The sequence below is a fragment of the Vulpes vulpes genome, chromosome 12 (genome assembly GCF_048418805.1).
Source record: "Vulpes vulpes isolate BD-2025 chromosome 12, VulVul3, whole genome shotgun sequence".
In the NCBI taxonomy this organism is placed as follows: Eukaryota; Metazoa; Chordata; class Mammalia; order Carnivora; family Canidae; genus Vulpes; species Vulpes vulpes.
This window is the reverse complement of record NC_132791.1, coordinates 19078799-19103642: the sequence shown is the minus strand read 5'-3', so window position 1 is coordinate 19103642 and position 24844 is coordinate 19078799. Positions and strand designations below refer to the sequence as shown.

The following is a 24844-nucleotide window of genomic DNA, read 5'->3' as shown; positions in this document are numbered from 1 at the left end:
GGATAGGGGCCCTTGGATGGCTCAGTGGGTTAAGCCTCTGCCTTTGGCTCAGGTCATGATCTCAGGGTTCTGGGATTGAGTCCCGCATGGGGCTCCTTGCTCAGCAGGGAACCTGCTTCTCCCTCTCCCTCTGTTACTTCTCCTGCTGTGTGCATGCTCTCTCTTGCTCTCTCTCTCTCCCTGTCAAGTAAATGAATAAAATCTTTTTTTTAAAATGGCACAAGGATAGAAAAAGAGAGATTAGTGGTTGTCAGGGGTTATGGAGAGGGTGGAGGTGGAGGGAAGTGGCTAGAGCAGCACGAGGGATCTTTGGGGTGGTGGCAATGTTCTGCATCTAGACTGAACCTATGCCAATATCCTGGTTTTGGTCCTGTACCCTAGTCGTGCAAGATGTTACCGCTGGGGGGAACTGGGTGAAGGGTACACAGAATCTCTGTGTGTTATTTCTTACAATTTACAATTGCATGTGAATCTACAATGATCTCAAAACAAAAAAGTTTCATGACAAAGAAAAACTAAGCGAAAAAAAGTTATTTGGTGCTTATTTGATATTCAGGTTTAACTGGGCATCCTGTTTTATCCGGCAACTCTGGAGCTTGTTGCAATGCAAGCTCCGCAGCCCCACTTCTGACCCACTGAGTCAGAATCTGTGTTCTGACACTCAGGTGTGAGCTCTGATTAGTGGCTTCCAGCTCCAGTTGTGCTTGGATTCGTGGGAGTCTGTGGTGGTAGCAATTAACAGGTGCCCTTGAGCTGTTTATGATATTTCAAAAAGCCCAAGGAGAATCACACATTTTACCTAGGATCAGGCTGTACAGTGTGACTGTGCAGGCTTCCCACTGGACTCAGAATATTCCGAGTCAGACTCCTGCCCTGACCTCCAAGACTTTTCCAGTCCCAGCCCTGCCCCCTCTTCTGACCTTATCTCCCATGTCTCTTGCCCTGATGACAATTTGTACCAATTTGTGTCTCAAACACACCAAACCCAGGGCCCACACTGAAGCCATGCTCACCTCAGGGCCTTTGTACTTGCTATTGCACTCTGCCTCTAGAGCTTCAATCATCAAATGTTGCCTCCTCAGGAAGGCCTTCTCCGATCATCCTGTCTTTCTAAACTAAGTCCATTCTCCCCACCCAGGTCCATACTCCATCATATCAAAGCAACCTATTTTCTTAAATCATTTGTTAGTAACTATTTATACTTGGTAGTTGATTGAGTTAGAAACTGTGACAGTTCTGAAAGAGGCTGAGTAATACAAATCTGAAAAATACATTAATTATTTAATTAATTAAGAATACTGTCTGTTCAGTGGATAGAATCTTTTAAATGCCCCCAAAGCTTAGGAGAAACAAAAAGCCAAATGGGTCATCTCTAGGGGACCTTTGAGCTCTGACCCTCAAGTCTTTCCATAAATCCCATTTTGCATTTGTCCCTTCCCAACCTGAAAAAATTCAGCTCTAGAATAGTTTATACATCTTACCCTGGCATTCAAGGCCCTTCTCATCTGGCCCCAATCCATTTCCCCAGAGCATTTCCCTTCCCTCCCCCCTTCAACACAGAGTGTTCATCTGTTCTGGCCAGACCATTCTCTGCACTATTGCCTCTGCATATGCACAGTCTCACCTGCAGGCTTTGCTGGTGCCATTCCCTTTGCCAATGATGCTCTCCTTATTCATGTGAATGAACAATCATTGGGTATTTTGTTCAGTCAATGAAAATTTATGAGCACCAATTACATGCACAAAATGTTATCGATATACAGGTAAATAAAGTACCAGTTTTCTTCCCCACCCCCAACTATTCCAAGTACATTGGAAGGTACTAGCAGAGTGGCTCAGTGATTGAATGTCTGTCTACCTTTGGCTCGGGTCATGATCCTGGGGTCCTGGGATCGAGTTCTGCATCGGGCTCCCCACGGGGAACCTGCTTCTCCCTCTGCCTACATCTCTGCCTCTCTCTGTTTCTCATGAATAAATAAATAAAATCTTTAATAATAAAATCTTTAAGAAAAAACAAAAAAGAGGTACTAGCAGAACTTTAATGCAAAGTAATTAGGGTATGATGGTATCCTAAGAAAGGAATATGCTGTGGAATATATCCTAAAAAGGAGAATATTGTGGAGATTTGGGAGAGGGAGAAAGGCTATTCATGAACATGGTACATATTTCCATTTTCTTAGGTCATCTTTAACATTGGTCTTTCAATAATGCTCTGTAATTTTCTCCTTTTAAGCCTTGTTTATTCCTATATCTCCAATCTTGTTTTATTCCACTGCAAAATGTTTACATATTCTAGTGTTAGGTATATAAAAATGCAATTAATTTTTGTATTCTGATGTTTTTTTTAATCCAGCCACCTTTCAAAGTCCCTTATTATTTTTGTAATAGCTTGACCACATGTTCTTTTGGGCTTCTATGTAGGCAGTCATATCTATAAATAAGAGTGGTTTTATGTCTTCCTTTTCAATCCTTATACTTTTAACTTATTTTTCAGCCCTATGGTACAGTCCATGACCTTGAATTCATTGCTGATTTTGAAGGGCTGTTTCTAACATTCCATCTTTATGAATGTTTGCTCCATATTAACAAAGAGATCAAATATCACCAATATTACCAATAATGGGACAAAGTGACAATATGTGTCACATGATATAATGAGCTGAAGGTACAACATCGTTTGTTTAACATTCTTGCCCAAAACGTATAATATGCACCTAATCATGAGAAAAAAATAAAAAATCCAAATTTTAAAATGTTCTACAAAATATCTTTTCTTTACCCACTTAAAAAACGTCCATATCATGAAATAGACTAGGAGATTTGACAACTAAATATAATGAATGATCTGGAGTTGGATTCTGGATCAGAAACAAAATTTCAGCACATATACATATGGAGAGAAAGACATACAAGAGATAAAAAGAAAATCTAGCAGAATGTTAACAACGGGTGAATCTAAATAAAAGGTTTTAAAACTTCTGTTTCTTAGGTTAGTGAAATTCTCTTTTCTGAGTTTGCTAAGAATTTGTATCATGAATGGGTATTGAGCTTTATCAAATGCTTTTTCCTGTATTAACAAAGATGACCATACGGTTTTCTCCTTTCATTTGTTACTATAATGATTTACATTTATAGATTTATTAATATTAAGCTCTCCTGAATTTCTGGAATAAATCCAACTTGGTTAGAATATATCTTTTTTAAAAAATTCACTGCTAGATTCAGTTTGCTAGCCATTTTGTATACATCTTGAGACTGTCATTTTCCTTTCTTACTCTGTCTTCATCTGGTTTTGCAATCAAGGTTACATTGGCTTTTAGAATGAGGAGGGGAACAGTCCCTCTTTTCCTAATCTCTAGAAATGTTTGCAAAAGACTGAAATAATCAGTTCCTTGGAAGTTATATAGAAACTGCCTGTAAAACCACATAGATGTTGCATCATCTTTATATGTGTTTGTATGAAATGTGGCATATAAAAAAAGGGCATAAAATGTGTTTGGCTAAATGAATTGCTGGAAAATAAATTACCCATATATCTGCCACTCTCTCAGGTTAAGACATGAACTATTACCAACACAAAGGAGACCCCGCCCCCCACCATGGGACACTTTCCAATCATAACTTCTCCCCCTCCCTCAGGGGGCGATAATCATCCTGGTTCTTCTGGTAGTCCCTCACTTGCTCTTCCTTAAAATTTTTCTACTTACTTATACATCCCTTAAGGTAGAGCTCAATGCAGTCTGTATCTATCTTTAGGTGAATGGAATGAAACAGTTTGTCATTTGTTTGGTATCATTCCCTTAAAATTGTCATTAAGACTCATCCATGTTAGGGCGCCTGGGTGTGCAGTTGGTTGAGCATCTGACTTTTGGTTTCCGCTCAGGTCATGATCTCAGCATCATGAGATCAAGCCCCACATGGGGCTCCACACTCAGCAGGGAGTCTGCTTGAAATTCTCTCTCCCTCTCCCTCTGCCCCTCCCCTTTCTCTCGCTCTCTCTCAAATAAATAAATACATCTTTAAAAAAAGAGTCATCCGTGTTGTGGTATGTATGTATATATACTTTGTTCCTTTTCATGGTTATATATATTCCATAGTATGGACATATCATAATTGATTTATGTAATTCTTGGACATTTGAGTTTTTGCAGTTTTATGACAATATGAACAACACTCCTATGCACATTGTTGTATTTGTGTTCTGGTGCACATAAACACATTGCATTGTGTGGACTATACCTAGTAGTGGGATCTCTGGGTCATGGGGTATGTGTATGTTCCTCTAAACTGTCACAGTTTGTTCCAAAACACGTGAGGCAGTTTACTTCGTCACCAGAAGTGCCTGAGAGTTTACATTGCTCTGTATCCTCACCACCACTTACTATGGTTAGCTCTTTCCATTTTTTGCCAATCTGGTGGTTGTGGTGCTATCTTATTGCAGTCTACCCCTGAGATACTCCTGAATGAGAGCTTAAAATTTAGCTTTTGCTATTGCTTTCTAATTCAATTCCATTCAGATCAGAAAACCTAGTCTCTGAGATTCCATTTTGTATTATGATCTTCTGAAGTCCTTTGTTGGAGCAGCGGGGGGTGGGGGGGTGCATGGCTAAGTCTGCTGTTTGTTGTTTCAGCTGACTCTTATTCATGGGAGCTCACATGCCTGGTGATCTCAGATTATGAATTTCCCTGATCTTACTCTGCGGGAGTCCTGTCCACATGGGGGATGCTTTCCTCTGGAGAAACTTCCCATCTGCCTCTGCTGTGAACTAGAGGTGCTACCAGCTGGGATCCCTCGAGCCCCTTTGGAGGTTCTGCTTTGAGCCAACTCAGGCTTGGTATCCTGAAAAGGTCTGCATTTAGGTTAAGCTATATGAAACTACCACTTTTGGGATCCCTGGGTGGCGCAGCGGTTTGGCGCCTGCCTTTGGCCCAGGGCGCGATCCTGGAGACCCGGGATCGAATCCCACGTCAGGCTCCCGGTGCATGGAGCCTGCTTCTCCCTCTGCCTGTGTCTCTGCCTCTCTCTCTCTCTCTGTATGACTATCATAAATAAATAATAAAAAAAAAAAAAAAAAAAAAGAAACTACCACTTTTGGGTTAAAAACTTTTTTTTTTTTTTTTTTAAGATTTAATTTATTTCTCTGACAGAGAAAGAGGGCACAAGCAGGGGGAACAGCAGAGGGAGACAGAGAAGCAGACTCCCTGGCCCTGAGCAGGAAGCCTGAAGTAGGGCTTGATCCCAGGACCCTGGGATCATGACCTGAGCCGAAGGCAGATGCTTAACTGACTGAGCCACGCAGGCGCCCCCAAAACTGTTAAATATCAGCAAATGCATATGGTCTAACCTATACTGTTAACATCTGCCTGCAGGACAAGTTGCTTCCTCCTGCTTGCTCACTGCTTCCGTCTCCCCAGTTAGATTTTTGGCTCCAGATTTGTTTCTTTTTGTTGAGGCAGGCAGGTCGCTTTGGTGATGTCCCCAATGCCTTGCGAGCCCAGCAATGCATTACCAATTATATTTTATTCAGGAGTGAGTTATTTTGCAGTGGGATGGAGGGGAGGTCTTAGGAGTAGCTAGGCAACTGCTAGAAGCAGAAATCCCAGGATAGGTATTTGTTTTTTCCCAATGAGGAAACCAAGGCTCAAAGAAGTGAAAGGACTCAAGGTCACATGGCTGGTAAGAGGCAGGGATGGGATGTGAAGCCACATGTGAGACCAGACACCCAGGCTGCTTCTACTCCCCCTCTTTCTGGCACGGCCTCCAGAGGGCTGTTTGGGGTGTTGAGGCTCAGCAGGGGCATGAATTCCTTACCTGATGCAGGGGAATAACGAAGAAGGCCCCCCCGCAGGAGCACTCAGTCACCACTGCAATGAAATAGGGGTTCACAGCGCAGAAGTGATTGTCCTGGACGCTGTGGGTGATGGGCACCGAGTCGTAGCAGTTCTCCTTGCTGGCTGGTTTGCCAAAGACGTGGCGGAACTTGGAGCTCCGGTACTGGGGATGCCATGACATCTGCGGGAAACAAACAGGACAAGAGGGGCATGAGATTCCCTGGCCTGATAGCGGGACCCTCGGGGAGCTCACCTCGAGGGGGCAGGACCAGGGCAGCGGTCGGTTCTATATGCATGGTGCACTATCAAGGACACCCCAACAAACAGGCTGTAATTGTGGCTCCTTCTATGGATCTGGCGAGAGAGTACAGGATCTTCACTGACCTGTTTGCTTGTCATCCCTTCAAGTATTCAACACAAAAGGCACAAACACCAGAGAGAAAAACTCACATCTCCTCCCTATCTGCCCACCCCACTCAGCCCAGCTATGTGGGTCACACTGTGTCCTCTGGAGCCAGCCTGTCTGGCTGGGCTCCAGTTCCAGCTCTGCCTCTTACTGGCTGGGTGGGCAAGTGACTTAAGTTCTGAAGCCCCAGTTTTCTCATCTGTAAAATGGGGATCACAAAATCTTCTGTTTCATAGACTTGTCATGAGGACTAAATTATAGGTCCCTTGATCTACAGTCATAATTACTACCACTATTATTATCCAGGCATCTCGAGCTTCCCTAGCTCCTTATTCAGCCCAGCATTTGTTCACTCTGTTTACTGAGCATCACTGTATGACTAGGCCCTGTGCCTGGCACCAGGGGTTTGGAGAGCATGAGCATGAGCCCAGCCTTACAGGAGTGAAGAGTCCTATGAGTGAGGCCACTAGGGGAAGGTGGGCCCCTGGGACCCAGTGTATTATAGATAATAACAAAGGTTTGTACATGGCAGTCGGGGAGGGCTTCCCAGAGGAAGTGACATGTGAGCTATAATTGGAAGGATGAGTAGGAGTTGGCCATGTTGGCAGGGCAAAGGTAAGGTGGGGGGGAAGATGTTCCAGGCAGATGGAACAGCCTGAGCAAAGGCCCTGAGAGAGAAGCAAATGTGGAATGTTTGGGAAATTACATGTGGTTTAGTTAGATTAGCAAGAAGATGTTAAAAAGAAAAAAAAAAAAAATATATATATATATATATATATATACGCATACAGTTATGTAAATGTGATGATGTGAGTGAAGAGAACACAAGCTGGAGGGAAGGCAGGGCTAGATCATAAATGGTAGAAGAGGATCTTTACCCTATGAGTGGTCAAACACATGATACCATGTGGCTTCTCAGCCCTGTTGCTGCCCAGGTCAAAACCCTGATCCTGGCCTCTGACCCTATCAGGCCTGCCCATCCATGCTCCTCATCTAGGCCAGAGAGATCTTCTGGACACCAAGCCTGGCTGTATTCTTCACCCCACCCCCAAACACACACCTGAGGTCACCCTTGGGACACTCTTGATTCACTGCTGCCCTGTAGGAGCAAGGGCAAACCCAGCCTGGATTCAAGGCCTTCCAGTGGGGTCCCCCCCCCTAATATTCCAAGATCCACCTTTTCTTGCTCATCTTTTAAAATGTACTTTCCAGATCAAGAAGCTTCTAGCTTCTCTGGTACCTGCTCTTGCATTTCCAGTCCTCTGGGCGTTCGCCCTTGCCTTCCCCTCTGCTTGGCCTGCCCTTCCCAGCCCCGTAATCCCTGCATCTATCTCCACAAGTGCAAACCCTCCCTTCTCCAGCTCCCAGGCCCCTCCTCCAGAGTCTTTCCTGACATTTCAAGTAGCAGAGCTCTCTCCTCTCCTCCCTCTGTCCTCACCAGCCGTGTCCCCTCCCTGCCCTCAGGCCCCTGACCCAGCTGATGCCTCTGATTCCCGAGTCTGGTCAGGAACCTGCTTGCAGCTTCTTCAGAGAAAGGCCTGGGGCTCTGCTCTGGAAGTGCCTGGCACAGAGCTCTGCCCACCCCAGTCCCTAGGAATTTCCCAAGGGCAGGCATGTTGGGCTGGGCACCCACAGCATCAGGATAAAGAAGGCACTTGCTTTGTGCTCAGTTCAAAGTCACAAGATTAGACTGTTGACCTCAAGAGGTCACAGTGATCGGGGTCGACCCAGGAGCCAAACCCTCTACAAGAAACCCACCAGCCTCCTGGGACAGGTCTGTCCCATGAAGCTCAGATGTTTCAATTCACCTTTTGGGAGCTGCATTTGCCAGAGCTACAGGAAGTGGCACAAATGTAGGGACAGACTGACTAATTAATGTCCGTCTGATCCCAGAAAGGATGTAAGAAGCCTTACAGAAATGGAGAGCACACAAGATAGAAGCAAATGGGAAAGCCATGGTGAGGAAATGGGGTCAGAGAAAAAATGCAGGAACAAAGAGATCATCTGATATTCCAGGGGGTGGGGGGACTAAGCTACTGAATGTGTGCTGTCAGGCCCTCCACACAGTGGAGGTGCACCTAGACTTGGGTCTGAGCTTCCTAGTGGCCAGTTCAATAAGGGAAACAGAATCACAAAGGGGATTTAGTCATTGTGTGTAAGATACAAGCCATCACTTGCTTTGGAGCTGCCCATCTTTTCTTTACTCTGGGTCCTGAGGGAAATGGGTCTGGGGGCGGGGGTCTTAGGAAAAAACAACAAAGACAAGAGGTCCTAGGGTCTTGGTAATTAGATGGCAGATGAGGAGCTGCCTTGGGCTGGGGCTGAGGTAGGAAAGGAGGCGGCAAGTCAGCAGGCTCAGCCCCAGGGCCCCCCAGCTCTGCCTCACTTTCAGCAGCGGCAATGGTGTGGGGGGGGTGGCACACCTGTCTGTGGGTAGTGGTGATGCCCATCAGACATTCCATGGCTCCCCTCATGTTCCAGCCTCCTTGCCTTTGGGCAACCCCAGTATGAGCTCTAGCCAAAGGATCAGGGGCAGCCGCGATGTGTGCCCCTTCCGGGCTGAAGCATGTAAGCCCTGCCTGTGACCCTCCAGAACTCTCATCCGTGGCCAAAGGGATGAGAAGGCCACGTGTTCTGGATGATGGGGCTTGCATCATCCCGGGCCTCCAAGAGATGGTGGAACAGAGGACCTCCCCTCCCGACACGATGGACAGGGAAATAAACTTGCAGAGCGAACCGCTGAGCAAGTGGGGCTGTTTGTCACAGAGGACAGCCCATCCATCCTGACTGACACACTGCCCGGTGCAGCCGCAACTGGCAGACGGGCAATGGCTGGAGCACAGGAGCGTGGGGGCGAGTGGGCAGGGAGGCAGGACCCAGTCCAACCGGGAGCCGGGTGAAAGAACTTCAAACGCTGAGGGCAACAGGGAGCTGTTGCAGGGATTAAAACCGAGCTCACTTTTATTTTTTTATTTTTTGTAAAGATTTATTTATTTTTATTTATGATAGACACAGAGAGAGAGAGAGAAAGAGGCAGAGACACAGGAGGAGGGAGAAGCAGGCTCCATGCCGGGAGCCCGACGTGGGACTCGATCCCGGGACTCCAGGATCGCGCCCTGGGCCAAAGGCAGGCGCCAAACCGCCGAGCCACCCTGAGCTCACTTTTAGGTGGAGTCCCTTGATTGCCAAGAGCAAGAACTGCACAGAACAGGTGAGAGGTGAGAATCACCTGGGGGAAGGAGGGCAGAGTGGAGAGGGGAGGGGGACAAGGCAGTGAGATGCCAAGGAGGGGGAAAAGCCAGCATCCATGTCAAGTGCCGTGGGCCGTGGGGTAAGAGGCCAGGTCGTGGCTGCAGAGACCAGCATGACCCGAGCAGCATCAACACTCCTGGCCACTTCGGCCACCCCCCCTCCCGTGCTTTCTCCCTTCACGGCCTGGGGCCTGACCGCACACCTGAGGGTGGCTCTCAGCCCGGGGTCAGGGTCAGGAGGCCCCCGGAGGCCTGGTCGGTGACTCCACGCCAATAACAGCTCACAGTTTTGGGGGGCTCGCTATGTGCCAGGTGCCCTTGTCAGTGCTTGCCCTGTATCAACTTACCAGGTGGGGGCTACTTTGCTCCCCGTTACAGACGGGGGGCTTGAGGCGGAGAAGCGAAGCTACCCACCCGAGGTCACACAGCCAGTGAGCTGTGGGGCTGTGGAGCTGGGGGCCGAGCCCAGCCCCGCCTCCAGAGCCTCCAGCTCCAGGTTCTCGCAGGTGACAACCGTGGTGAAGCCTCGTTCACACCCAGCACACGCTCCATCTCACCTAAGCCCTAAAGGGAGGCATCATGACCACTATCACCCCTACTTTACAGAAAAGTAAAACGAGGCTCAGGAAACGAAGTGGACACCTTACAGAGAGAGGGCTGTCTGGGGCGCCTGGGAGGCTCAGTCGATGAAGTGTCTCTCTTTGGCTCAGGTCATGATCTCAGGGTTCTGGGATCGAGTCCCACATCAGGCTCCCTGATTAGTGGGGAGTCTGCTTTTGCCTCTGCCCCTCCCCCTGCTTGTGCTCTCTCTCTCTCTCTCTCAAATAAACAAATACAAAATATATATATATAAAGAAAGAGGGTGGAGGCTGTTGGCCTCCTCCGATGAGGCCAACAGTTGCATAAAAGTGACAGAAAACGAAAACTGTCTCAATGACCTTCTGTCCTCTTGCCCCCAACTCCACTCCTAACTCTGCCCCACCCTACCCTGCCCTAGCATCTTATCTCCCCTGCCAAAGTTCTTCCAGACCTGTTGCTGAGGAAGCAAATTTACAGGAGTGGGGAAAAGGGCCAAGCCAGGCAGGCCGTTTCTCCCTCTGTACGTGGTAAAGGAGTATGCACACATATATGTGGGTGAAGTTTGTGCAAATGTTGTGTGCACTCTGTGTGCAAGTCTTTGCATGAGCACTGCAATCATCATCTGGGCCCGTGTACTCCTGTGGGTGTGCACGCACCCCTGTGTGCATCTGTGCGTGCACGTGTGTATCCGTGCATGCATGAGCTTAAGGACTCAGCGTTTCAGAGAACAGGAGCTTTGTTTCTCCCACAAGCAGGCACTTGCCTGGAACTACAGACTGCAGTGGGGCCTTGGCATGGTGAGGGCCCTCGCCCATGGGCTGGGCCAGAACAGCCGATCTGGGCCAGGTTTATTCCACGCCAGCAGTCCTATCCTGCCCGGTGCCATCCAGCTGGGCCCACATCAAAGTCACAGCGTGCCTTCTGAGGCGTGGCACGTCAGCCCGCTGGGGCACGAAGTAGGGGGTGGCATGGCTTCTATGGCTGCTCTCCCATGCGTGTTTAGAGGGCCTGCTGCCATGGGATTAGGCTTTGTGGGCTGCAAGCTCCCCACCCTCCCCAAAGATTTAGTCATCTCTGGGTTTAATGTCGCACTGAGTTTATTTCTTAATGCCTGATGGTAGAATGGCTGTCCCATCCCTTCCAGCTCCCCTGCCAGGTAGGTGGAGATTGTTGTTGTCGCATTTGATAAGGGCAAAACTGAGGTGCCAGGGAAGTGACTTGACCAAGATCATATTAACAGGAGCAAGGGAGGTGGGGAGCAGAAGCCATGGGTTGACCTGGAGGCCCCTCTTCCTGCTATGTGTTTCTCTCTGGGGTGTGTGTGTGTGTGTGTGTGTGTGTGTCTGTCTGTCTGAGGGAGAGAAAGAGAGATACACAGAGACTTTCCTGCATGCCCCCAAAGCCTGCCTTCCAGCCCAGCCCTGCATCATTGCAGGACAAGGTTTAGCTGCGGGGTGAATGAAAACCAAACCCAAACTGGGTGTGGTATAAACCAGCATAATAGATTATTCATTAATTGCCTGTTCCTGGCCTCAGGGGAAGCATGACATTACCTAATTTGGTATGAGACGTCAGGGATGGGTAGGGGTCTGGTGCTGCGGGCTACTATCGTCCCTTTGTGAGTCTGTAGTTCCTCATCTGATACTGGCTGTTATATTTTATTTGTTCTCTTAAAACCTGACCTCGTGGCCAGTGAACTGCCCCCATACGTGCCTCGGGAGAAGGTCTACACCTCCTCACTTTGGTCAATGCAGTTAATAGAAGGGAATCAGAACCACAGTTTCCTAAGCTTAAGACATGAAAAAAAGACCATACAAGTAAAGAACACTCTGAAGGCAAACCACAAAGAGGAGGAGTTAACATGACAAACACCTAATTATGGGTGGGTCCCTCACCTTGACTCCAGTCCTTGACCAACTATTATCCATTTTAGCGCTTATCCTGATCCTGATCTTGGGCTTCAAACTTGACAGGAAATTTTCTTTCTCTTTCGTCCTGAATCCTTATCAGGACCTCTGATACGCCCCAGAAGGAGGCAGCTATCTGGCTCAGAAAGCAAAGCCCAAGTGAGGTCCAGGCCTCCTGCTGTCAAGACACAGGTCTCTGCTTAACTAGCCATTCCCATGGAGGCTTCCTTTCTCACCAGGCAGAAAGAAGGAACCACAGGTCTTAGCGACTTCCTGCTAGTGAGAATCTATCCACAGTCCTTTCTGCTCAGGTGAGGCCAGGCCCTGGTTTACTTGCCACTTCTTGGCACTAAATGACTATTTTTGCCTTCCACCGTGTCTAGAGTGACACGGTGATACGCAGGGACCTGGGCCTCAGGGTCTCACCCCACTGGCTTAGTTTTCTTCCCTCCTTCAAGAAGAAGCAAGATGAAGAGCAAGAAGAGGCCTCTTCACTCTCCACAGAAGCAGGGGACCATCTGTCCTGGTTTGCCTGGCATGTGGGAAGGGAAGTGGCGAGGGGGCAGGATTTCCAGGGCTAAAATAAAGTCCCAGACAAATAGGGACAAGTTGGGCACCCCACCAACCACCGAGGTCTCCTGAAAACTGTTACCCGATTTATACACAACGATTCTAAGTCACTTGTAACCTTGACTCTGGCAACTTGTCCTAGAATTGACTTCCTAGAAAGCCTCACATCACGAACCAGAGCATAGAACGTTTCGAAACAGAAGAATACCAGGTTTGTAAAGGGAGGTGGATCTGGCTTAATTCAATCAGCAAGCTCCATCCGCTATGGGCTTAGTGCTTATCCTAGACCAGGCCCTGTGTTGGGACCCGGGTGCAGGGGCAGGGCAGGAGCAGTTCAGTCACTGCTCTCCATGTGTTTACACCTCTCAGGGAAATGGCTGAGAACAGCACGGCAGGAGATGGCATGATCCCAGACCGCTGAAGCACAGACTGTGGGGTGCGACTCCAAACACCCATGAGAATCAGTTACATCAGATCACTGGGTGTGGGACCCCCGCCCCAGCTCAGTCTGACATGGGGCCCTGTGGCTTCTAAATCAAATTCAGAATGAAGTAAAAGGAAATAAAATGTACAGTGCAGCTCCTCCATCACATTAGCAACATTCCAAGTGCTCAGTAGCTATTGGGTACCCAGCAGCCACATGTGGCTGCTGGGTACCCAATTAACAGCATAATTACAGAGTATGTCCACCACACCTGTGTGACTTTGGGCAGGCTATTTTTTTTTTAAGATTTTATTTATTTATTTGAGAGAGAGAAAGAGAGAGAAAGAGAGAGGGAGCATGAACAAGGAGGAGAAAGAGAGAAGCAGGCTCTCTGCTGAGCAGGGAGCCCAACATGGGGCTTGATCTCAGGACCCCCGGGATAATGACCTGAGCCTAAGGCAGATGCCCAACCAACTGGGCCACCCAAGCGCCCTTGGGCAGGTTACTTAATGTGTCTATTTCTTCACCAGAAAAATTGGGCATAGTAACAACTAACAGCTAACTAATGTATGAAGTATGCTCCATGTACTAACTCAATCCTCACAATAATCCCTAAAATACTATTATCACCTCCTTTTTACAGATGAGAAAACGGGGGCCCAGAGAGGTTAAGCAACTTGTTCAAAATCACCACTTGTAAGGCAGGTGAGCTGGCATTTGAAGCCAAGCTGTTGAGTCCTGGGTCTCTGCTCCCTCACGGAGCTGCCTGGACAATCAAATAAGATAATCTACACGGCATGTGGAATGATGCTGGGTGCACACTTATTTGCTGTTAAGATTGTCGTGGTCCCAACGTTTACAGAACGCTAAAATTTGATTTAGTATGTGACAGGTATGTGTTGAGGGCCCAACATTTTGGAGGTCTGAGTAAAAATCCCAAATCAGGAAGTGCAAAGCAGCCCACTGGGCACAGAATTCTGACCCCTGGTGCTCACCACGTCGATGGAGGGAACAGACAAGCATCCATGAAACGCTAACCAATAACCCCTCTTGATCAAGAAGAATCCGAAGGTTGTATGTGTGCATCTCTGTGGGGGGCTCTTGGGGTAGAACCTGGCTGCCTAGCTCAGCCCTGTGATGAGGGGACTGACGCTCTTGAAGGGCCAGGGTGTGAGTAGGTGTGGTGGTGGCAAGACTGGGGAAGCCCTTTGGTTTCCTCTACTAGCACAGCCCAGGTAGGAGAGCAGGGACACAGCCTCAGGGCAACCCTCCCCCAGGCCTCCAACGCCCAGGCCATATCAGCAGTGGGGGCAGAGGCACCTGCAGCCAGCAAGTAAAAACAGCCCTGTCTCCAGGTTTTCTCTGCCGTGGGCCCTCTTCTCTGCCCCCATCTCCCTTCTTCCAGGTCTCCGGTCCTTCTGGTCTGGCACAGATGCCTCCCCGCAGGCCCACAGGAAATAGAGATTGAGTCAGAGACAAAGCCAAGAAATTCCTCTCTCCTCCTGATGAGATTAGGCCCAAGGGAGCGCCTCCTCCTGACATCTGATGCTGCCCAGAGCCAGGTCCCTGGCACCCAGGAGGGGCAGGGCACCTCCTGTGATAGACGGCCTGACCTCCCCTTGCACCACGGCCCCCAACTGTTCTCTCCCCTTCCCTCAAGCCTTGCAAAGTCCAGGCAGCCTTTTCTCTGGGAGACTCCATTTCTCCCCTATCCCAGCCCAGAGCTCCTTTCCTGATCTCTCTCTGACACCATCATTTCCCTTAAGACTCACCACCCTAGGTCCCCTCTGTCCTCAGGGGCAAGCCCTCTGCGGGACTTGGGTTGTGGGGCCCGGCACTCCCCCAGCCGTCTCTCCTCTCCACAAACTCATCCTTTAACCAAAGAGGTTTATCTGCTCTCCCCTCAAAGCATTGTTTTCCCAGGTGCGTCATCTTTGCTCATGCCCTCTTCTCTCTGCCTCCAAGCAAATCAGCAAACCAGGTAAGGACTTAGCTGGGCTCCTAGGATGCTCCTCTCCCTCCACCGTCCTGGACCCAAGAGAACTACCACCAGGGAGCCACCCCGGAGCACTCTCTAATCCTAGGAGGATGCCCAGGGCAAGGAAAGAGGAGAATAGGGATCAAATCCTGGACCTCCACTTGTCTCTGGGCCTCGCATCTGCATCTGTAAAAGGGTACCCTAATACCTGCCTCACAGAGGCTTGCCGAGGATTGAACGAGATAATTGCTGTAAAACACCTTGCAAGCCTCTAGGACCAAGAAAGAGCTTGGCTGTGGCTGCTTTCTTCCCCGCTCTGGTCCTGCTGCCCACGTTCCTGCCTGCTTCCCTCTGTCCACTCATCCAGCCACCCACCCATTGGACTGCCAGGTCCTCCCTTCTGCTGTGCCCACTCGTGTCATATCCCACAGGCAGGTACCCAGGGGGAGACCCACCTGGCTCCTGGACTAGCTTCCACTCACGCCACCTGAACCCCCTCTCTGGGCACCAGGAGGACCCCCACCCACCCCCGCCTGGGCCTGTCACTTTCATAGCAGACAAGCCTGCTGCTCAGGTGAGAGAGTCCTGATTCTGACACCAATTTGCTCCATGACCTTGGGCAAATCTCATCCCCCCTCAGGTTTTCTCAGGCAGGTAATACTCTTACCTTGCCCAACTGTTAGGACGGTCCACTGAATGCTCTGCAGCCCACACGCACCAAAACCCGGAACCGTGAGGATGACACAGCTGTCTACCTATCGGCTGTCCCACTCCTCGGAGGGCTGGTGCCCTTGTGGCCTTGCTCCTCTGGAGACACAGAACACGGCTTCTTCCTGTTTATTCCCCTAAATTAGGCCCAGACTAACACTTTACAGAGATTTATTGCCCCACAATCTCCTTATCTCAGAGTTTCAAGAGACAAGGGTCACTGGGGACTTTCTAAAGCCACCACCTTGGAGAGGCTGAAAATCTGAGGTTCCACTTCCTCCTCACCAACCATTCCCTAGTAGAGCTTCTGAATTTGTCTTTGGACCGAGAGGGCCCCTGAGCCCTGGACAGGGAGAGTGCTAGGCTCAGCATTCCCCAGCGACCGGAAGCCCTACAGCTCCACTTCTGAGAATGGGCACCTGCGGCGGGGGGCCTGCACTCTGTCATCTGTGGGTCCCCACCTCTGGCCCACAAATAGCTTCCACCTTGCCCTGTGGCGGGGAGCTGGGGCCCAGAGTGCCTTCAACCTGCATTACTGGGGCCCTCCCAGAGCCCAGCCTGTGCTAGGCACTTATGGGGGACAGGCGAGGATGACGACCGTGGCCGGGGCTGCTGACCCTCAGGGGCTCAGGTTGATGGGAGAGGCGGACGTGTAACCAGCGAGCTCAGTTCAGGGTGAAGGGGACTGAACAGGCTGCAGCAGGAAGGTGGAAATCCTGGGAGTGGGTGAGAGCCTTGGGGCAGGTCTGCTTGAGGCCAGCCTGCAAGGTGAGGTGAAGGGAGGCCCTGCAGGTGGAAGGGGGGTATGGTGGAGGAGGAGGGAGTGAGACACATCCAGGGAACCACGAGGGTCGGGTCTGGCCGGGGCCTGGGCTAGTGCAAGGTTGCCGTTGGGGCCCTGCAGGCTAGGTGCCAGCCCGGGCTCTGATGCTGGCTCAGGACTCGGCTCTTGAGACCACGGGAAGATGTCAAAGTGTGTAACCCGAGGTGTGGCCAGGTGAGAGCTGCCCCAAGGTGGCCCCGGCTATTGGGTATTTAGAAGCCTTGGCCGGAGAAAATATTTTCTTTCCTCAACTTTGGGCTTGTATCCAAGGAAGAACTAGGGGGGCGAAGTGGGTTCTGTTTTGTGCCCGCTCCAGCTGGCTGGAGGGGGGAGCTGCGGAGCATGGTGAAGAGCTGGAGGAGGAAGATTCTGAGGCCTTCCTTGTCTGGGCTCGGGAGGAAAAGCATGGGCCTGATGAGGGGGAGAGGGGCAGACCTGGGCTTTGCTGACCAGGAGCCAAGGGCTGACCTGTCTCCACAGGTCTCGGCAACTAGAGAGAGCCTGCAGCCGGGAGGCCTGGCTCCTAGAGAAGAGTTTCCTCTTTTCCCTCAACCCATCTCCCTGTGCTAAGAGTCCCCAGATGTGACTGAGGCCTGCCTGCCTGATTCCTGCCTGATTCCGGGCAGCCGGCATTCCCACTCCACCTCCCAGCTCGGCCCTGCACACCGGGGTGGGCTGGGGTGGGGGGCTCTGGGCAGCTCCTTCTTGCTCCCCCCGCCCCCCCAGGAACGTGGGTGGACACAATGCTCAGCCTTAATCAATGCTTTACCTAGTGGCTGCAACAGCGACCCCAGGGAGGACGGTGAGGCTACTGCCTCCCCATTTCCAGCCTCCTAGAGCTGCCCCACCTTCCCACCCAGAATCATTTGTTCAGACTGGGCCTGTGGGCCAAGCAGCGCAGGAGGCCCAGCAGAGGCTGAGGAGTACAGGAAAGATGTCAGCGCTCCAGGCTGAAGAGGCCCTTCTGGCCCAAGCCTGAGCCTCTGCCAGGACTGGTGACAATATCTCATTTACATTTTGCGGGAAGCTTTCCAACCCCGGGTCTCAACCTGAGAGGGCACCAGAATCACCCACAAGGCTCATTAGCTCCCAGATTGCGGGGCCTACCCTACAGTTTCTGATTTAGCAAGTCAATAGTGGGGTCCGAGAACCTGCATCTCTAACAAGTTCCCAGGTGACGATGGTGCAGTTGATCTTGGGACCACTCTGAGCCACCGCTCCGCACCCCTGCTCTATGATTTGCAGAGTCCTTCTTGTCGCCCGCCCGGTTTAGGTTTCACGTCCACCCTGGGGTGGGGAGAGTTACCTCCGTCTAACGGACGTGGCGGGCCGCGCTCTGCTCTGAGCAACAGAGTCACTTTTCCGAGGTTACACAACTGCTAGGCAGCAGGAACCTGTCCTCCAAAGGCTCCAGGAGCACGCAACCACTTCCTAACTCGGGGCCGCTTGGGGCTGTGGTGCTTGCTGTTCTATCCTCCAAACAGTCTCAATATATAAACATGGGCTCAGGCCAGCCCTGAAGAAGCAGGCGGGTGTTCGGATGCCAGCCTCACTGTCCACATGGCAGGTGTCCAGGCCAGGTGGCCAAGACACAGGCTTCAGCGTCAGAGGCCCAGATATAAACCCAGACTCACCTTCTGCAGATCTTGGAACCACATGGGCACCTACCACTTACCAGGTTGCTATGCAACAGGGCCAAGGCTGAACACAGCAGCTAGCCTGGCACGCAGCGAGACGTCAGTAAGCGGCAGTAACCAGTGAGGGATTTGGAGAAAGATACTAAACCTTTCTATGCCTCGGTTTTCTCATCTGTAAACTGAGGTCAACAACAGAACCTAACCTGCAGGCAAACTGTAAGGATTCAATGAGTTTGTTAACTCAAAGCAATGCCTGGCAGGGGGGGAAGCTTCTACACATCGTGGTCCTTTTTGTCAAGCATGATAATTTCAGCCCTGAACACACATCTTTCATTCATACATGTCAGCAAAAGCATTAAAGAAGAGAACAGGCTACTGTGAGATCAAAATTTCAAAATCACGGTGCTGCTGGTTGTACAGTCGTGCGAATGGACCCCATGGCACAGAACTAAAAGTGGTGACAATGGTAAATTTTATGTTATGCACATTTTGCCACAGTAAAAATGGAAGAAAAGAGCTAGCAGCACCTAGGCATCACGGCCCCCTTAGGCAGGCTCCACCTCTGCTTCTGCTCCCCCTCCCAACCCCCCCTTTACTCCTGGCTAGTCAGGGGCTCCCCTGCCTGCACCTCCCTCAGACAGAAGGGGCGCCTGGGGTGAGCACCCTCACGACTTTCCCGGGCACTGTTGGGAGGGCCTGGAGGGCCCTTCCCTGGACAGAGGGATGACTCCTCCCATCCATTTCCCTCTGGCTTGCTGCCCCTCTGTGGAGCAGGTTCTGGCTGCTTCTGGCGAAGGAACAGCCCCTTTGGGAGCAGTGTCTGCTCACATGGACTCCCACTGGGCTCAGCTGGGAGCCCTGCTCTATGCAGGGAAGGTACATCGATGTTCTGAGACCAGGGGCCCGGCTCCACTCTGGTTGGCCCCCATTTGCTGTGTGACCCTGCTCAAGTCATTGTCCATCTCTGGGCCCCAGGCCCCATCTGTACAATGGGAATGTGCACCTCTGTGCGCCAGCCTCCTGAGGCTTTAGGGAGGCTCTGAAGGGAGAACGAGGCAAATGTGCTTTGTTCCTTTAATCTGTGACCACATGGAGACGCAGCAGAGAAGGTTACAGACACAACCAGGGCCCACCTGCCGGGCTCAGACACCAGTTTCACCACACCCTCTGGCTTATCACCTTGGGCAGGCTAGCAAGCTCTCCGGGCTTCGGGTCTTGTCATCCTAAAATAGTAAACGAGTTCATATATGACAAGCACTTAGAACACTGCCTGGTACATGGCAAATCCAAGGCAAATTCAAAATAAATAATAATAGTAACTTCTACTGAGTACTCACTGTGAACTAGGCACTGCTCTACGGTATGTAACTATATTAATGGATTGAAATGAACATTTAGCAAAAATGCATAAGGTGAACGGGGCTTGGAGATCAAACCAGAAGCACAAAGTGTCCATGTCCTTTCTTTCTCTTCCAAGCGGCAATACTTAAAGATCTAAAGATTTAGGGGTGGAGGGGATCATCTGTGCTGGGAGGCACCCAAACTCCCTTAACGGGTAGGCAACAGAGAAAGCCTTGCGCCCCTCCCCCACCCCTTCATGCTGATTTAGAGTCTAAAGCTCTAATTCTTATCTAATCTAATTCTCAGCCAGACACACTAACTCCCTCTCCCAAATGATCTTATTACATCTGGGGCAAAAAAAAAAACAAAAAAACAAAAAAAAAACAAAAAAACCCCCCCCAAAAAAACAGAACAAATGCTTCAGGACTGCCCAGGGTCAGGGCCCCAAGTGGGCAATCCAGCCCAGCTTCCTGTCCTCCTTTCCACACCACTCTGAAAAGTCTGAGGGTCTTGGCTTATACCAGTCTAGTGGTGGGAAGCTCACTCCTTCTGGGGGACAGAGCAGCTTAGCTGTCAGACTTCCTCCTTCTACTGAGCAGAAATCCACACTTCCCCTCCTGCCCTGCCTCCAATCCTCGTCCCTAGAGCCTCACCACCGCATCCACTGCCCCTGCCACCCCACAACCCTTCAGAGATCTGAGGCCCCTGACCCCATGCCCCTGCTATCGATCCACTCAGGTGGGGGACTTTCTTGTGTGACTAAGTCTCCTTCTTCTCATTTTGGTTGCCTCCCCAGAATGTTCCAAGCTGTCCCCATCTCTCACCCACGTTGGACCCTGGTCATACACAAACCCTCCAGATGGGGGCTGAGAACCACTCAGTAGAGCATGTCCCCCAAAAGCTCCCAGACTCACTTCTTAGAATAGTAGTACCACTGGCCAGACCACAAGATCTCTCAGAGGGTGCAGAAATGAAACTAAGTCGGCTTGTCCGGGGACATCCATAAAGGGCAGAACCAGGAACGGGATCTGGATTTCTGGCATCCCAGCCGGGGAGAGTCCTCTAAGACATGGAACAAAGTTTCCTTTGATCCTGTGCCTGGATACAGTACCAAATATTTTCTCCTTATCTGTGCTGCTGCCCTCAGAGGGACAAATTCCAAGCATGGCTGGGGAAGAAGTCTTCTAATTGTGAGGCTGGGGGTGGGGAGGGTCATTCACCCTAGCTGGACCCCCCTGAGTCTGAGACCTTTGAAAGGTGCGCTGCATTTCTCCAGACTGTGGTTTCGGCTGGGAAAGATGGGGCTCCTTAGGGTCGGGAGCAGACCCCAAGCCTTTGATGCTAGAAGGGTCAGCACGGCCTCAGCCCCACGATGGGAAAGGTGAATCGGGGCACATCGACTCACCCTCCATTTTTCCACGTCTCCAGTTGGAGACCGACACCTGTGCTGGGCTCTGTGGGCCCAGACATCACTGCCCCAGGAACAGGTAGAGAAATGGAGAAATCACACCCCACTTGAGCAAAGTTTGATTACAAATGCAGTGATTTGTCAGAAGGGGCAGCTGCATAGAAAAGGATCAGGAGGTTAGAGCAGGGGGACTTTTTTTTTTTTTTTTTTTAATCATTTACTCCTTCCAAAGAGAAAAAAAGAAAACGAGTCCCACTCTGTCAATATTTTATGTTTTATACAAGTAACTATCATCAGGGGCTGTGAGGCATAACATACATCTCCACGAGGTGAGATTCATCATTAACCAGAGTGACTTTAAATCTGTATTTCAAATAGCGTCACCCCCTCCGCAATTTAAAAACATCTTGGGCTGACTTCTTATCAGACTTGATTAGCTTGCCATTGTTTTTCCCCCCCCTTGTCTTGTGGCTGCTGATGTGATCATGCTGGAAACCCAAGTGTTCGTTCCTTGTCCCCTCGTACTGGTATTAGAACCCCTAACGACCCACTGTTCAGATAGGAATCTTCTTTTTTTTTTTTTTTTTTTTTTATGATAGGCACACAGTGAGAGAGAGAGAGGCAGAGACACAGGCAGAGGGAGAAGCAGGCTCCATGCACCGGGAGCCTGACGTGGGATTCGATCCCGGATCTCCAGGATCGCGCCCTGGGCCAAAGGCAGGCGCCAAACCGCTGCGCCACCCAGGGATCCCCAGATAGGAATCTTCTAAAACCACTTGCCCATTTTGTGAGGATTAGCTCAAACTGGTTAATATAATCCATAAAGCCAATCTGGATTAATTAGTCTGGATTAACCTGATTAACCGGGTTGAATTAATTGTACTAAACTCCCGAAAACAAAGAGTAGGGGATGTCCTTTGTCATCCTTTCTCAGAGTGCTTTCCCCTTCTCCCCAGAGACTTCTGGAGACGTGAGGCATGAGGCCATCTGACAGTCTGAGTGGTGACAGTGGGTCTGCACCTGCCAAATGTGAGCAAAGCTGCATGATTTTCTCTTAGTATTTTTTCCTGCACCCCAACAAGTGTCTTGCACACCCCACTTTGGAGGCCACCAGGACAGAAGCTGGGGAGACTGTCAGGATTTTCAGGGTGCACAGGCTGGTACAGATCATTTAATCTAACGCTCTCACTTTTCAGGTGAGGAAACAAGAACTCGGGAAGGGATGTAACTTGTCCAAGGGCACTTGGCGGGTCAGTGGCAGATCCCAGAGAGAACACAAATCTCTAGTTCTTGATGCTCAAAACCAGCTGCTTCTGTGTCCCCACCACTGTCCAGCCCCTCACTGGGCTGTTCCCAGGCCCCTGCATGTCTCAGTCCTCTGCAGCCATATCCCCTGTGCCATGAGGTCACCTGCTAGCTCTGACGGTGGCTGTGGGTAGCATGCATGTGTGCATCCCAGTAAAGTTACAAGTGCTATCAGGACATGGAGCCGTCACTAGGCCATGGTTCCAGGAGTCTCTCTGCTTCACTCTGAAGCCTTGGCTCCTCATCTGTAACATGAGGACTAATCAATCCCAGCCCGAGGGCTGTTGTTTGGGTACCCCTGAGGTCCTGCTGGTATCTGCGGGCTGGGAAGTAATCCCCGAGGGGCATTACTGCTGTCCTCACGCTCTGGAAGGTTCTTATTAGGGCAGGTGAGATCTGGGGTGCTCCTAAAGCTTGGGGATTCTGTGACTGCCAACCACAGCCCTGGATACTGCAGGCCTTGGAACCCCTGCAGCCCAGTGGTCTCCCCCACTGTGCTGGTCCAGGCCTGGTGTGGTGGTGAACAGCTGTGGACATGCGTCCTGGGCCTTCTGAGGCATGCCTGAAGTCCTGCTCCCATCCCCACAGCTCTACTCCCCCCTGCGCTAATCCTCCTCATCTCCCACATCCTACTTGCCTCCTCCAGGCTGTCCTTCTAATCTCTGCACCTGACTTCTAAACTGAGTCCCACTTGGGCCACGAGACAGAAGCATCCCCCATTCTAAAACCTTCCATGGCTTCTGAGTTGAGGATTCAAAGCCAAGATGTGGCCCAGGAGTAAAGCAAGAAGAGAGGTGGGGCAAGGTGGGGGAGGGCGAGTGGGAGGGGCAAAGGCAGGAGGCCTGGGTGCAGACAATAAGGGGTGCATTTTCTGTAGAGGACTTAAAGACAATATTAAGACTGGCTATGGGACACCTGGGTGGCTCAGCGGTTAAGTGTCTGCCTTTGGCTCAGGGCGTGATCCTGGGGTCCTGGAATCGAGTCCTACATCGGGCTCCCTGCATGGGGCCTGCTTCTCCCTCTGCCTGTGTCTCTGCCTCTCTCTCTGTGTGTCTCTCATGAATAAATAAATAAAATCTTAAAAAAAAAAAAAGACTGGCTAAAAGTGACTTTTTATTATGATATGCCTGCAAGTCTAAACAGTGTCAATGAAAAAATACTCCCCCCTGCCAGGGCAGGCTACTCCCACCTCCCCACCATTGGCAACCGGCCAGTACCCGATACTATTCCCTAGACGGAGCCAACTGGACCGTCTGTTTGCCGCATCCCAAATAGGCTCAGTATGCTTCCCATCGCCAGCCCGAGGCTTGCACTTGCCAATAGGTCCTGCTCACCACTCTGCACATTCAGCTGCTGTAAAGTTCAGCTTAGCTGCTCCCTCTTTCAGAGTCGCCCCGAATGCATTCCCACCCACCCCTTGGCTGGCCATAGCCCCGCACCAGGCCTCCTGATGCCTAGCCCTGGCCGTATGCAGACCCAGCAGCATCGGGTTCTCGTGTCCCAGGGAAGACTGTGGAAAGGAACCACTCTCTGGCATCTGGAACCCACGGCACAGCAAACCACACGAGCAGAGCTACTTCCTTGCTGTGTGACCTTGGACAAGTCTCAGATCCTCTCCAGCCTCCCCCCATACAAGGACCATATCATCTCCAAATGACCTCCTTTCCATGTCCTCAGTCACCTCTTCTCTTGGCCACACCTTGCACTCTGTCACCGTGTGAAAATGATCCACTTGCTTTCAAAGTCACTAATTCACGCACCCCTGGCTTACTGCACCCTCCCCCCTTCAGCTTCCTGTCACCGGTCAGATGTGACCAGGCCTTTGTTGGCACCCCTGCTGGATAAAACAGGTTCAAGCCCGAGGAAAGAGCCCGGTGCCACGGACCGCATAACCCATTTGGCGCTGCCTCCACTCTGCCACCAGGCTTGGATCCAGCCTTTCTGAAAGGCCAGCTCCGGGGATAGCATCTGGGCCACGCGATGTCCACACACCGTGGCGCCTGGGACACCCTCCCACAGCTCCGCACCCCCGAGACCACCCATCAGGGGCCTCCTCTCCCTCCTCGCAGCCTGTCTGCCCCTCCTCCACCTCCTCCCATGAGGCCTGTCATCTCATCGTCACCCTGAAGCCTTCACCCACTGACTTACTTCCCACCATCCAGCAAAACTCTGGTGCTGGATGAGCCAGGATATCTAAGGAGGTCTCCACGAGAAAAAACAGACAAAATCCAAACCAGGACAAGAGGTACCAATGGGGGTGACAGCTTTCCCACTACAGCTCTTCTCCCCCCAAGACCCTTCCCTCTGTAAGTCAGGTCTTGTGAGGGCACAGCCAGAAAGCCACATCCCAGGGCTCACCTGTGTGGCCGCCTCCTTCTTGTACTCACAGCTAATGCCGCCCCCCCCACCCCCAGACACCTCCTAAACCTTCCACTTAGCTCTGCTCCCACTGGTACCAGCTGGGGTCACCTGCACACTCAGTCTCACCAACCAACCATCTTGCCCCCAATCTTTTCAAAAGATGCCAGTCTGAGCATGTCACCCCACGGCCACTGCTCTAGGACCCAAAGGGTCTGGCCCACTCCACCTCTCTGGCCTCATCTGCCCAGGAATCAGAGTTGGAGACATTCAGTGCTTTTTGATTTTTTTTTTTGATTCCTCGAAGGTCCATTTCA

General features: G+C 50.8%; 1 protein-coding gene across 1 annotated transcript in view; it reads right to left on the bottom strand.

The window, feature by feature from the left end:
• Nucleotides 1–24844, bottom strand: part of CORO2A (coronin 2A) — a 55340-nt gene that overhangs the window by 21585 nt on the left and 8911 nt on the right. Inside the window, exon 2 of the mRNA XM_072727871.1 lies at nucleotides 5813–6013. Coding sequence (XP_072583972.1) covers nucleotides 5813–6013 — 201 coding nt within the window. The remainder of the gene's footprint in view (nucleotides 1–5812; nucleotides 6014–24844) is intronic.